The sequence below is a fragment of the Nannospalax galili genome, unplaced genomic scaffold (assembly GCF_000622305.1).
Source record: "Nannospalax galili isolate Female #2095 unplaced genomic scaffold, S.galili_v1.0 scaffold1448, whole genome shotgun sequence".
NCBI classification, from domain to species: Eukaryota; Metazoa; Chordata; class Mammalia; order Rodentia; family Spalacidae; genus Nannospalax; species Nannospalax galili.
This window is the reverse complement of record NW_008358646.1, coordinates 783,817-797,956: the sequence shown is the minus strand read 5'-3', so window position 1 is coordinate 797,956 and position 14,140 is coordinate 783,817. Positions and strand designations below refer to the sequence as shown.

The window sequence follows — 14,140 nt, the reverse complement described above, 5'->3', positions numbered from 1 at the left end:
CGTGTGTGCGCGCGCGCGCGCTCTGTGCTGGGCACTCACAGCTAGAGTCAGTTGTGTGTGTGTGTGTGTGTGTGTGTATGTGTGTATGTAGGGTGAGGATAGGCTTCCCTGTAGACTGTACCTTGGGCTTTTTCTGTCATTTTTTTAAAAATTAGTTGTTTTAATATTAAAAATACTGATTTTTAATACTGAAAATAAAAGCATTTAATATCTCTTAAACTACATCTGCTGCATACTCTCACACACATTGGTGGGGCTGGGGGCTGAACTGCTAAACAGGCAGGTGACTGGTAGGTAGCTGGAGCAGGTGCTGAAAGGATGCTTCTTCCTCAACGGGCCACACGACTACCTACGCTGGAGCTTGGCGGAAGGTGCTCCAGGCATGGAAGCAGCGGGTGAAGGCCCGCTGCTCATTGCCTTTGCGGACCAGGCGCAGACAACGTGGTCGTTCATTTTCTTTGGAGCGTGTGTGCTGGATGTATACCTGGTGAGGAAAACAGTGGACCCAGGTGGTCTGCTGGGTCAACCATAGTGCCCTGTCTCCCACTTCTGACCAGGATGATGGTAGTTCTGGAAACCATGAGGCTGGCCCAGTGCCCTCCCCTTACCTGGCAGGCCTTCAGACTCAGTTTGATCTCTACTTGGCTTGTCTGGGTCCCCACCCACATGTAGACCTGAGGAGACAGCGGGGGAAATGGCCACATGGGTGACTTCGTTCGTTCGTTCATTCATTCACAGGGTTTCTCTGTAGCCCCAGATGGCCTGGAACTAGCTATGGTAGACCAGGCTGGCCTTGATCTCAGAGATCCATTTGCCTCTGCTTCCTGAGTGCTCGGATTAAAGGTGCTATGGCCTTTTTTTTTTGGCAGTGCCAAGAATTGAACCCAGGGTCTTTGTACTTCCTAGTCAAGTACTCTAACTGCACATGGCTGACAGGAATGCTCCCCTTCTGGTCCCACAATGTTCATCTACAAGTGGGTGGGCTCCTGATCAATAGGCAGGGTCACTGTGGTGGGGTAATATCTCACCTCTCGGCCATTGTCTAGCAACATGATATCGTCATCCGCCAGGTCATCTTGGCAGAAATCAGAGCACTTTTCAGTCACTGCAAAGTAGCCCTTCTCATTGGAGCATCTGAAAGGCAAAGGTCAAAGTGAAGCCAAGGTGGAGAGCAGCACTGAGGAGACTGGAGGAGGAGGGGGAGGCACTCACCTGAACAGCCTCGTGTGCTTCATGTACTCGGCATCGTCGTCATAGGGCTTCTGTGCTCCAATGCCCACCCAGAAGAAGTTCTCGGGCTCCTCGCCTTCGTTGATGACCTGTGAGAAGGGTGGATCAGCCAAGGCCCTCATCTGCTCTGGCTCACCTTCCTACCCAACCCCCACCTGTCACCTGTTTGCTGTAGGAGGTATCAAACATAGTATTCAGGATGTCCTCTGCCAGCTTGGCTTCGTCAGGGTCTGATGCTCGGCCCACCCAGGCATATACAATGCCTTGATTGTCTTCACTCTCAAAGGGGACCTATGGCGTATATAGGGATTTGGGTCAGGTCCAGTTTCTCACCCTTCACCCCATTCTGCTGTCCTGCTAGCAGGCCCACCTTGAGGATGAAGCAGAACTCAGAGTTGAGGAGGCTGGAATCAGTATTGATCTGGATGCACCTGGGGGGGGGGTCGGGGGGCAGAATTAGCAAAGAGTTCCTGCACTGTGGAACCCTGCCCCCATCCCCCAGCCAGATACCCACCGGGTACAGAGTGCACTGCCATTGGTGCGGATCTGGTAGAGGCTTGGCTGGAGGGCACCCTGGGCCACCTTTCTTTTGCCTCGGTGGATGATGAATTTTCTCTTAAAATGTGTCAGAAACTTGGGGTTCTCCTGCTGCTGTGTCATGCGTACTACCTGGGGGTCAGAGTGTTGGGAAGTTCCCTTGACCCTGCCTACTATTCAAGGGACAAACCACCCAGGCAGGTCTGGGTTGGACTCTACCCTTCCCCACCATAGACCATAGAGGCAGTGCCTCAAGCTTGTGTGAAGGGCACACCTCCAGCTTGCCGGGGAAGAGGCTCTCAAACTTCTTCTGCAGACTAAAAGTGAAGGTGAGCCAGCCCATATTGGAAGCTTCCCGACCCTGCCAGAAGTAAACGATGCACTGGAAATCCTCCTCTGGTTGCTTTTCTGCTTCGGCTGCTGCCTCTTCCCCTTCTTTGCTCTCTGCTGAGGCCTTCTCCTTGTCTTCCTTTTTCCCTTCCTCCTCATACTCCACAGGCACCCAGTACCTGTGATTAGACAGGGGTGAGCAGGGGCTGCCCAGGGAAGAGGACAAGAGGGTAGCGTACTGCGGTGGCACCTGCAGAGGAAGACGTAGCAGTCCTGCATGTAGAAGTGGCCAAATTCCTCCTCTGGTAGCCGTGTGAACTTCCGGCCCTCTAGCACGAAGCCCTCCATGCCGTCTAGGTCCTCGTTCCATTCTTCCATAAGCTGCTCTGCCTGTTGCCCCACCCCCAAGGGAAGTCTGAGCATGCAGCACAGAGCGCCCCCACCCCGTACCTCACTCCCTCACACACGCCTTGCATCTACCTCAGCCAGTGCCATTGGTGGCTGCCGAGGCAGGAAGAGTGCAGTGAGGTCAGCCTTCATCTGGTCTTTTTTCTCAGTGTCACGCTTCACCTTCCCAGAGAGCCCCAGGCCCTGCAACACAGCCTCTGCGTTGCGTGTGTAGTCCACTGTCAATACATCGTCCCAATTTTTGAACTTGGCTTTAAACACCTGTAGGGAACAGTATATATCCATGAACTAGAGAGAGGTCCAGCACAGGCAAATTAAGGGCCACAGGATTCAAGAAAGGCTTGGAAAAGGTCAGAGCTCAGGGGGTTGGGTTTAGATAGGAGCTGGGGGTGAGGCTTAGAGAGGGGCCATAGCAAGCTGAAGTTGCAGGGACAGGTTGCTGAGTGGGCAGTTCTGCAAAGATGAAGTGGGTTTTCAGTCCAGCTCTGCAGGGCTGTAGTGCCAGTAGGCCAACAGAGGGGTTAGGACATGGTAGACCACAAGAAGCAAGACTCTGGATGTAGGGGCACACCTGAGCCTCAGTGCCCTCCAGGCTGCGGCTAACCACTGCATGGCGAGGTCGGTGTAGCATCCCACATAGTTCTTGGCCCAGCTTGAGTGCTGCAGCACGCACCAGGCGTGGGGACTTGCGGCCAAGCCAGATGAACACATCAGACCAACAGTCCAGGATGTACACACATCGTGTGTCCAGCAGGCTCTGCAGCTATAGAATGGGAGGTTGGCAGTCAACACCTGGCCACCACAGAATGATAGAGGACCCATGCCTGCCTCCTGCCACCTCACCAGTCTCATTCCGGGCATCAGTTCCACCTTGGGCCGTTTTTTATGTTCCACTGAGAGCTTGTAGTTGATCTGTGGCAGTTCCAGGTAGCCCAGGCCCAGGCCCACCTGGCAGAAGGAAGAGACGTGGCATAGCAGACCCCACCCATATCTGCCCTGGTTCAGGGTCTTGTCCCACCTTGCTGTGTGGCTCAGGCCCATGGCCTTGTCTTTTGGCCTGTTTCTTCCATCTGAATGGCAATTTCAGGACAACCTAATAGTTGAAGGGTTTGGTATGCATTTGTTTGGCTCTTTTCTAGTGCTAGGGGTGAGATCCAGGGTTTCATCCATGCCAGGCACCTACCCTACTACTGACTCCCACCCCCAGTCAGTGGAAAGGCTCTTTTATTGGTCTTTTTGAGACAGGGTTTCCCTGTAGTCCCAGCTGGCATGGAACTCACTATAGACCAAGTTGACCTTGAACTCACAGAGATCCATCTGCCTCTGCCTCCCAAGTCCTAGGATTAAGGCATGCACCACCACACCTGGCAAGGCTTTTTAACACAGCATTTCCTTGCCTACCCAATCCAGGTTCTAACTGTCATGTCCAACTTTCTAACTTGTCTTTTTCTTGCTCATAAGACCTTTAGTCTCCTGCTATCAAAAAACTAAAGCTAAGTGCCCTGCCCTGGTACCTAGGAGCTTCTGGCCCACCACAACATGCTAGGGCCACCCTCAAAGCTTCCGGATTTGAGCTTCTTGTCCAGAAGGTGATGTCCTCCTCCCTCAAAGCTCACTGAACTACCAGGGCCTGGCCTCAATCCAAACCTGCCCTGCACCCCTAGCACCATGACTTACCTTGTACAGCTTGGGCTGGGGTGGCCAAAAGTTGTCAGGTACATGTTTCTTGATTTCAGATGGCTCCCCACCCAGCACCTCCCAGAACTCGGGGGGCTCTTGGCCTTGCACCAGGAGCGTGATTTCTGCTTTCCCTTTACGCTCATTCTTGTTGATTTTCTCTGCAAAAAGCCTGAGGACGATGCAAAACTTTTAGTGAAGCCACGTTATTAGCATACTTTCTGTTGCTCAGAACACCCATAAGACCTGCCTACCTGGCCTTGGTAGTGCTGCTCAGTGTGGCTTGGGCCCCTCGCCACACGTAGATGTCCAGCCCTCCGTCCAGCAGGAACACAAACCTGGACAGGAGGGCAGAAAGAGGTATAACTGTCTCTGTGTCCTCACCCACCCAAAAACCCTCAAGATGTGGTTCTAGTCCTCCTTTTTGGGTGAGCCTCAGACCCTCCTACTAAGCTCTGAGGGGGTGTTAATAAAATTGTTTTCCCAGATGGGAAGGTGGCTGAGGGTCACCCCCACCTCCCTTCCTCCCACCAGGGGGTTCACCTTGGATCCAGGGAGGCACCCTTGATGGGTACAGGCTCCAACCTGATGTTCTTTTTCCCATATACACGGTACATCCTGGGGGCCAGGGTGAGAATGGCTCAGTGTAGGCACCAAGGCCACCTGAACATAACACTCTGGCCTTCATTTCCTCCCTGCTGTCCAGGCCAGTGCCACCCATTTCCATACCCTCACCTGGTGACATAGTGTGTATCTTCCACAGTGTAGAAGCCACTGGCTGTTCCTCCTTCAATGTAGGAGATGTCGTTGTCAAAAACCTGCATGTACAAGTATGGTTTTTCATCACTGAGTTGCCCCCCAGGCCCAACCTCTGTCAGAGTGGGTAGCATTTACACAGGTAAATGTGTGTACAAACCCACAATGATACTCAACAGGATGGGGTACACACACTGAAGCATGGAGCCACACAAAAGTTTATGTGCAGAGTGGTGTATATGCTGAGATGAGTGTTTCAGAGTACAGAAGCAAGTTTATGGAAGTGTGTAAACCTTGGTGATTTGGGGTCAACTCCAACTGCATGCACCTTTCTACAGATAACCAAGCTAGTGGTGTGGAGGAGACCAGCTTCCCAACCACCTTTGTGGTTTACTGTTGACATGACCTTAGCACTGAGCCTGTGGCCTGTCCCAACTTTTGGTTCCAGTCCCCATTTCCCAGCCACACTCCTCATCCTGGCTTCCAGTTCCCAGTGTCAGTGTGAATTATCAGTCCAGCTCCCATAACCAGTCTGCCATCCCCTGACCCCACCCCAGCCACTAACTCCAGCCCAAGGCTCTGGCCACCTTAGGCCTCACAAGACCTCACCTTCTATGTGAGATCTCTTTTGTTACTACCTTTGGCCTCAGCTCCAGCCTACCCTACTCCTGTACTTACAACCCAAGTTCCCCTCTGCCTGTTTCTGCTGGATGCACCTGCAGGAACTCTTCACTTTCATCGCCCATCTCTTCCCGAACAGTACGGCACTCAGCACCCAGGTAGTTTCGCAGGTTAACAGCATGGATAGCAGAGCAGGCTTTCTTGTCAAGAGTGGCCTCTCCGCCGATCCAGTAGTAGATCTCCCAGTTCAGGGAGCCGCTGTCATCCAAAAAGGTCTGGGGGCCAAGATATCAACCATGAGGGTCTTCCAGGGCCACTCTGATTTTCCAGCCCCAGGATGGATACACACATGGCCACTACTGCCTGGACCACCAAACCTGGTCTGCCCTCCTGCCATCTGGAGTCACTGAACCCACATCATGGAGGACACTAGGGGCCAGCCCTCACCTTGAGTACAATGTAGCAGTCAGCCTCATAGAACTTGCCATGGAAGGCTTCCTCCACCAACACGGGCACAAAGTTCTCAATTTGCCAAATGGTTAAGCCAGGCAGCTGGCCCACATCCTCTGTGAAGAACTCTGAGTAGTCAAGGCGTGGCTTCTCCAGGCCCTGGTCCCAGCGCCGTACCTTCCCCCCAGGGGTCCGGGCATCTGCATTCTCCTGGAGACACAGGTACAGTGCTTGACTCTGCTGAGCTCCTCAAGCTGTCCTCTGCTTGCTCCTCACCACAGAGTGTTTGCATTAGTCACTCTGCTCAGAGCCCTCTCTTCCCCTTTAGCAGGGTCCAAGCCACCTACCCAGCCCCAGCCCCTGACTGGCTTACCTCTTGCTTTTTGTTCTTCTCCTGGGCCACATCTGACATGCCTTTTAGCACCTGCTTAGCCTGGTCATCCTGGGCTGAGTCCTTGCGCCTCCGTAGCCGCATCTTTCGAGCCAAGGGGTCTTTGGCCCCACTCCCTACTTATGGGAGGTGCATGCATGTGAGCCCTTCTAGGCTGGCCACTGGATATCCAGTCAAGCAGAGGCCAACCCCATCCTTGTGTCCAGTTTGTATATGGGCAAGCTGAGGGCCAGAGGGGTGCCCTTGTTCCCAGCTAGACATCATCCTACTTACCAGCTGCAGCTGCAGCCACTGTGGCAGGGGAAGCGCCTGCCAGCCTCAGCTGGTTCTGCAGTGAGAAGTCAATGTTGTACCACTCAGCAGCATGGTCAGCAGGCTTTGGCGGCATGACCAGGCTGGGGTTCTCCCGCACATCCAGGACCTGCCAGGCAAGGTCTGAGCTGGGCTCTCACTCCCACCCATATCACACCTGACTTCTTGCTCTTATCTATAGCTGGGAGCAGGGACTAAGTTCTGCTGGCCACCCCTACAACTTCCTATGGGGCTTCAGTGATACTGCAGTTTATGTGGGGACAAGGTAGCTCACGTCTCCCGAATGGCACCTGGGCATCCCCCTCAAAGGGTCCACCTCACTCCAAGGCACAAACACACTCTCTGCTCAGCCTTTCCTGATATCCCTGTCCCCACTCTGGTACTGGCCCAGCTTGTCTGACCTCAATCTCTGTAAGGAAGTGAATGGCCTCTGGGAGGGTCACCAGGCGATTCCTGTTCAAGACGAGTTTCTTCAGCTTTGGGCATCTGTAAGGACAGGGCCAGCCAGAGCCTCAGGGGGGTGTGGTGTTGTAGGCAGGGCCAGGAGGAACGGGGTATGCCAATTCTCTCTCACAGCAGGGACCCACATGAGGGGCAGTGATTTCCAGAAGGGGATAGGAGCCCAAAATTTATATGGTTGCTGGAGCCTTTCTGGCCTAGACCCTATCATTAGCTTCCTAAAGGTGTTCTGGACAACCCAAATTGGGTGAGGGACGGCAAATCAGTTCTTAGCATGATGCATGCCATTGCAGGCTGCAGCATGGGCTCCAGCTGTAAGTGCCCCCGCCCCACCTGCCCAGCACCTGCAGAGACTTTCGGGAATCAGCTCCAGGTTGTTGTTGGCAGCCATGAACTCCTCCAGGCTGCTGAGCTTGCCAATGCCAGAGGGCAGCCCATCGAAGTCCAGCTTGTTGGAGTTCAAGTACAGCTTCTTCAGCTTGGTCAGCTTGCAAATGGCTGACTGGAGGGGTGCAGGGCAAGAGTTAGGGCAGAGCCCAGTACTCATACCCCATCTACCCCAGGTCCCAGACCCAGACTCACAGGCAGAGAGGTGAGCTGGTTGCGGGACAGGTTCAAAGTCTCCATGTGCACCCACTGGTCAACACACAGCGACAGCTCTGAAATCTGGTTGCTGCTAAGGTTGAGGCGGCGCAGGCTGGGGAGGGTATATAGGCACTCAGGCACCCGTGTCAAGTCGTTGCATGACAGGTCCACATCTAGGGCATTGAGGGGGGCACATCAGCTGGGACCCATACCTATACAGCGGGCACCAGAAGCAGCAAGCCCCAGTAGGAACCCTGATTATGTCACCACTAGGCTATGTGGTCTTAGGCAAGTACCAACCTCTCTGACATCTGAGAAACTTATACCAGATGTGTCTAGTGTTCAATATAAGTGGGACATGGTAATCCCGGCACTTGGGAAGCTGAGACAGGAGGACTTCCATGAATTCATGGCCAAGCTGCCTATACAGTGAGTACCAGGCCAACCAGGCATCCAGAGTTATATTACATAGCAAGGCCCTATCTAAAAAAAAGTAGCCTTAACATACCTGTTAGATGTGATTGAAGGACTCACTCAGCCCTTTCATTTCCCTAGGAAGTGGGCAAGCACAGACAGGGGAGAACTGAGGGGGTTCCCTGGACAATCCAGACCTGCAAGGTTGCTCAGGCCCTCCAGGCTAGTGGGAAGATTGCTCTGGGTGCGCTGTGTGTTCCGAAGGTGAAGGGTCTGTAGGGCTATCATCGCTGGGAGCTGCCTGTGAGGACAAGCACTGTCACCCCAGGACAGGCCCACACAAGAGATACAGCTGGGAGTGGGTAGACATGGGGGCAAGACCAAGGGGTGGGCTTGATGCTCAGCAAGCACAGGCTGCTGCTGAGTGCCAAACTCTGGGGTGGAAACGGCCAGGGGATCAGGGAAGGTCAAGGCGCTCACCGGAGTTGAGCATGCAGCAGTGGGTTCCCGTTGAGCACCAGTGTCTGCAGGTGCACAAGGCGGCGCATCTGAGGCGGTAGGCTCTCCAGGTGATTCTCACTGAGGTCCAGGTACAGCAGGTCCGTAAGGTTGATGAATAGTTGGTTGGGGATGGAGTCAATGCTGTGGTGCAGAGGGAGAGGACTGAAAGTCAGTGCCTCGTTCCATCCCCACCTGGCTCTGCCCTCCAGCTCCCCAGCACCTGTTATGGCTGAGGTTGAGCACCAGCATGTTCTTGGCATTCTCCAGCTCCCGTGGGCACTCTGTCAACTGGTTGTGGCTCAAGTCCTGGAGGGCAGGGGCAAGGTCAGGTCAGGGTATCCCCATTTAATCATGCTTGGGGATCTGATTCCATGAACCATGTTGGCCCAGCACTGTCTTCTCTAAGCCTCAGTTTCTCCATCAGTAAACTGGTATAATGGTGGCCCAGAGACTGGTGACATGGGTGGGGGCAGCACAGGGGCCAGATGGGTGGGTAACCACTCACCAGGACTGAGAGGTCATCCAGCTTGAAGATATCATCAGGAACTCCAGAATTCTTCAGGTTGTTGGCTCGTGCTACAATGGCCTGGGGAATAAGGAAAGAATCTGTGAGTCCTGCTTTCTACCTCAAAGATCAGCACAGGCCAGAGAAGAGCATAGGTAGGCCAGGGCAGTGCTCTTCAGGAAGCTGAAGGCCAGGTCAGAGTGTTCTCCCACTCTGACCTTTGCTCACACAGTCTCTCTATCTGGTAGGCTTTTTCTATGCTCCTGGTGAGTTCCTATTCAAACTTTAAAAACCAATGCAAGTATGCCCAGAGCCCAACATGGGGTGCTAAGAGTTGTAATACTAGGGACAGAAGCCCAGGGCTTTTGCACATGTACCACTGAGCTACCTTTTAGTCTCTTAAGTAACTGGGGTGATAGGTTTGTGCTACTGGTGCAGCAGAATATCTTATATTTATTTATTTATTATTTATTTATTTTTTGAGACATGGCCTCCCTCTAGCCACAACTGGCCTGACACATACTATGTAGACCAGGCTGGCCTTGATCTCATAGAAATCTACCTGCCTCTGCTTCCCAAATGCTGGGATTAAAGGCATGTGCCATCACTATGCCAGGCCTTTTCTTTTCAAAATTTTTATTTTATGTGTATGTGTGTGATGGTTTGAATGAGGGTCTCTCCCATAGGCTCTAAGTATTTGAACATGTCCCCAATTGGTAGTGATGTTTTGAGGAGGTTTAGAATGTGTGGCCTTGCTGGAGGAAGCAGATCACTGGGGGTGGGTTTTGAGAGTTCACTGCCTCATCCCACTTTCAATTTGTCTCTCTGCTTCCTGTGCCTACTTGAAAATGTGAGTGCTTAGTTTTCTGCTCTGGCCACCTCTGGCTGCCATGCCTCCCCAGTGTGATGGACTCTTAACCCTCTGGAACCACAAGCCTAATAAATTATTTCTTCTATAAGTGCCTTGGTCGTGGAGTTTTTAAAAAATATTTTAAAATATTTTATTATTTGTATTATTTTATATGTATTAGTGTATTGTCTGCATGTACGTAAGTGCACCCATGTTGTACAGTGTCCACGGAGGTCAGAAGAGGGCACTGGATCCCTTGAAACTGGAGTTACAGATGGTTGTTAGCTGCCACGTGGGTGCTGGGAACTGAACCCGGATCCTCTGCAAGAGCAGCCGGTGTTCTTAATTGCTGAGCCCTCTTTCCAGTCCCTAGTCATGGTGTTTTATCACAGCAACAGAAAAATAACTAATACACGTGTGAGTGCCTGCATGTATGTATGTACACCGCATGCATTCTTGGTGCTTATGGAAGCCAGTAAAGGGCATCAGATTCTGTGGAACTAAGGTTATAGGCTGTTGTGAGCTGCATAATATGGATACTGGGAAACAAACCCAGGACTTCTGCAAGAGCAGAAAGTGTTCTTAACTGCTGAGCTATCTTTCCATCCCCCAGAATGTCTTTTATTATCAAATAATCTCTCTTGTTAATTCCAAAAGGGAAGAGAGGGGTAAGCTCTGGTTAGAGTTTCTAAAGTAGAAGAGGGCTGAATTAAAGAGGATTCAGGGCTGGAGAGATGGCTCAGTGGTTGAGAACACTGGTTGTTCTTGCAGAAGACCTGGGTTCAAATCCCAGCACCCACATGGCAGCTAACAACTGTCCGTAACTCCAGCCCCAGAGGATCTAACGGCCTCTTTTGACTGCATTGCACGAAGTGCACGCCTTTAGTCCCACCACTCGGGAGGCAGAGGCAGGCGATCTCTGTGAGTTCAAGGCCAGCCTTGTCTTGAACATATGAGTTCCAGGCCAGCTGGGGCTACAGGGAGACCCTGCCTCAAAAAGACAAAAAAAAAAAAAAAAAAAAAAAAAAAAAAAAAAGAGGATTTAGAGCTCTCTAGACCTAGCCGTTTCAGCTATACTCTGCTGCCTGGGAACAACTTCTAGAAAGTAACTGCTTGTGTGGCCAAGGATCTTCACCTGTGTGGTAGAGGTAGAGACATATGACAAACACACGTGGACTAGCTGGTACAATGTTCTACCTGCACTGGCTGTGATCACAACTTTCCCAAAGAGGTGGTAGAAGTGGGGCATGGTGGTGCATGCCTTTGTTCCCAGCATTCAAGAGGTAGAGACAGCCAGATCTCTGTGAGTTCGAGGCCAGCCTGGTCTACATAATCGAGTTTCAGGCTAGCCAGTGCTACATAATGAGACTTTGTCTCAAAAAAATGAAAACAAACAACACTAAAAAAAACCCCAACCAAACAAAACCACTAATACTCCCATTCACATGGGCTTCCCTATATGAGTAAATGCATCCTCTTGCATCAAGGGGGTCCCTACTCAGGACTCAGAGGAGGGAAGAGACTCTGGCCCAGTCTGATCTAGCCCTCCCTTAGGGCCCTAGACAGACCTGGCCAACACTTACCCGAAGCGAAGGTAAGCTGGACAGTTCCCCATGTAGTGTGGTCAGGTTGTTGTGGCTCACAGACAGGTGCTCCTGGGTAGGACAAGAGTCAGAGGCTCAGGGGTGTGTGTGTGTGTGTGTGTGTGTGTGTGTGTGTGTGTGTGTGTGTCGGGGGGAAGATGTTGATTCCCTGTCTGCCCCTGTAACTTTGTATCATCTAGGAGGGCCACCCCTATGGCCTACCCTCCTTCTTAGACCCTCACCTTCTTTGTATAGCCCCCAGATGGGGTGCCCTCTACCCTGTGCAAATGTTGCCTATACTATCCCTGTTCTTTTTCTGTGTGGTTCATCTTTTCTGCAAGCTGTGCCCACCTGGCCCAGCCCCAATCACAGGGGCCCTCCCTGGCACCCACTGCTGCTTACCAGCTTCTGTAGGGCAGCTAGTTCTTCAGGGAGGTAGCAGAGGCCTGTCCGGTTCAACTTCAGCCATCGCAGGCTGGTCATGGCCTTAACATTCTCAGGAAAGTAGCCACCCTGGTGGGGGCAGTCATGGTGTAAGGCTGGTCTGGGAGAGGTGTGTGCCCTCTCCACCAGCTTCTGTGGTCCCCACTGCCCGTGGGAGTCTAGAGGCCAGAGTCAAGTCCTCAGCTGTGAGAACCTTTGCAAGTCACTTCATCATTCTGTACCTCAATTTCTTTGCTCATAAAATGAGACTAATTAGCTGGGCGTGGTGGTGCACGCCTTTAATCCCAGCACTTGGGAGACAGAGGCAAGAGAATCTCTGTGAGTTTGAGGCTAGCCTGGTCTACATAGCAAGTTCCAGGCCAGCTGGGGCTACAGGGAGACCCTGTCTCAAAAAGACCAAAAATAAATAAATAAATAAATAATAAAATAAAATAAAATGAGACCAATTAAAGCCCCTGAAGAATCCAGGGCACAGGAAAAACCTTGTGTGTTTCAAGGGACACCTCACATTCCACTGTGGCTAGTGCTACTCACAGACTGGGTTGCCTGAGATGAGGTTCTCCCTTGACCCTCTACAGACTGCACTGAATCCCACCCTGCCATGGGCATACACAGCTGGTAAGTCTAGACTCCCCACTACACTGAATGCCCAGCTACCCCTAAGTGACACTACCTCATTCATTCCTCATATTCAATATCCACTTCAGCACCACTGGCCATTCTGTCAACTGAGGCAGTATGAACCTTCAGTGCCTTTGGCTGCTGTCTCTTCCTATGGCCACATTCCCCAACTAAGACTTTCCAGGTCCAAAGAAGATACATGGAGACCCCAGTGAGAATGGGGGGAATGTGGACAGGGAAAAGCACTGACACCTGTGTGTGGGTCGAATGTGTGTCCATGTGAGGATGAACTCAAGAGGACACCCCCTCTTCCTAGCCCCCCAAGCTGACATCTGAAAGGACCCCAGGTAGTGGAGGGCCTAGATCTCTGAGCTGCTTCTCCAGTCCAGCTGCCTCTCCCCTCCCAGGTAGTCTCATTCTTGATTGTCTAGAACCCAGCCTGGGCCGGGTTCCGGTTGTTTGTCCCCTGGCAGTCCCTGCAATTGGGCAGCAGACGCCATCCCGGGCCTCGCACACCTGCGGGACACGCTCCACACTGACATATTTCTTTCCCTTCCACGCCTCCCAACGGGCCACTTTTAAGTCCCATCGCGGGAAGAGAAAACCCAGGCAGCGGGAGGGGAAGTTACTTGAAGTCCACAGGGTGGGGCGGCGGCTCCAGACCCGCTCCCGGACGGCCAGGCTGGGCGGCGGGCGAGTCAGGGCCTGGCTCCGGGGCGCGGTCCCCAGGTCCGGCTCCGGCGCCCTGGAGACCCTTTTACCGCCCCGCGCGTGACCCCGAGCCCCGGGGCCCAGCGCGAGAGGGCGCAGGCCCGGGATGGCTCGGCCCGGGAGGCCCGCCGGGACCACACCCGGGCCCGCAGCGCGGAGCCGCGCCGCCCGCACCAGAGCGTCCTGTGGCTCGGCAGCCGCACGGGCTCACCTTGAAGTCGTTCCCGCTGAGGTCTACGCCGCGCACGAACGGCAGGACCCCGGTGGCCTCCATGGCGGCGCCGCTCTGCTGCCGGCACTGCGGACTCGGGATGGCCCGGAGCCGCGGGCTGGGCCACCGCAGGCCCCGCCCCTTTAACCCGAGCGCGCCGGCCTCGCCCTGCTGAAGAGGATCCGAGGTGCGCTAGGCCTCGCAGGGCTGGAGAGGCCCCCAGGGGTCGGGGCGCGCAGGGGGCTCCTGTTGGAGGTTCCAGTACCTCCAGGTTTGAGTCACAGTGCCCGGGGTGCAGGTTGTCGCAGGCCCCGCAGGTCCCGGCATTGTTGCTAGAGATGCTGGAGCCGCGGAAGTTGATCGTGATCCCAGAGAGCTTCTGGTCCCAGCCTCAGGAGCACAGGCAGTCTCTGTGCATGGCAGACCTGGTAGTTAAGGCATCTGGGTCCTTGGGGCCTGGGCCGCCCGATCTGGACTCAACATGCTTCCAAAGGTTGTTAGGAGCAAATGTGCAGATGTACTTCAAAATAATAACAGGGCTTGG

At 53.3% G+C, this 14,140-nt stretch overlaps 1 protein-coding gene across 4 annotated transcripts; it reads right to left on the bottom strand.

Annotated features, from left to right (window-relative positions):
- Nucleotides 1-179: 179 nt before the first annotated feature.
- Nucleotides 180-13,745, bottom strand: Flii (FLII actin remodeling protein). 4 transcript variants are annotated; one of them, XM_008821959.2, is made up of 30 exons: nucleotides 13,597-13,659; nucleotides 12,012-12,122; nucleotides 11,610-11,681; nucleotides 9,177-9,257; nucleotides 8,892-8,977; nucleotides 8,651-8,812; nucleotides 8,368-8,471; nucleotides 7,754-7,929; nucleotides 7,516-7,673; nucleotides 7,114-7,198; nucleotides 6,674-6,821; nucleotides 6,383-6,519; nucleotides 6,007-6,219; nucleotides 5,655-5,834; nucleotides 4,918-5,000; nucleotides 4,726-4,800; nucleotides 4,437-4,520; nucleotides 4,183-4,354; nucleotides 3,349-3,453; nucleotides 3,077-3,268; nucleotides 2,578-2,766; nucleotides 2,348-2,487; nucleotides 2,042-2,276; nucleotides 1,745-1,899; nucleotides 1,601-1,661; nucleotides 1,393-1,521; nucleotides 1,213-1,319; nucleotides 1,029-1,134; nucleotides 609-674; nucleotides 180-484 (listed from the first exon to the last, which is right to left on the bottom strand). In XM_008821959.2, the coding sequence occupies exons 1-30, from the start codon at nucleotides 13,657-13,659 to the stop codon at nucleotides 350-352; spliced, it is 3,810 nt and encodes a 1,269-aa protein (XP_008820181.1). In that variant the 3' UTR covers nucleotides 180-349. The 4 variants fall into 4 exon arrangements, with proteins under 4 accessions (XP_008820181.1, XP_029413960.1, XP_029413961.1 ...); XM_008821960.2 differs by having other exon boundaries at nucleotides 350-484; nucleotides 6,383-6,516; nucleotides 13,597-13,745; XM_029558100.1 differs by lacking the exon at nucleotides 2,348-2,487 and having other exon boundaries at nucleotides 2,042-2,347; nucleotides 13,597-13,745.
- Nucleotides 13,746-14,140: the final 395 nt, after the last annotated feature.

Bases quoted from the DNA above. Each gene is read 5' to 3' on its own strand.
- Flii (XM_008821959.2), bottom strand. From the start codon at position 13,659: ATGGAGGCCACCGGGGTCCTGCCGTTCGTGCGCGGCGTAGACCTCAGC. The intron at 6,220-6,382 runs GTAAGCCAGTCA...CTGTGTCTCCAG, and splicing joins AGAAGAACAAAAAGCAAGAG to GAGAATGCAGATGCCCGGAC. The intron at 4,521-4,725 runs GTGAACCCCCTG...CCTCCTGTCCAG, and splicing joins GGTGCCTCCCTGGATCCAAG to GTTTGTGTTCCTGCTGGACG.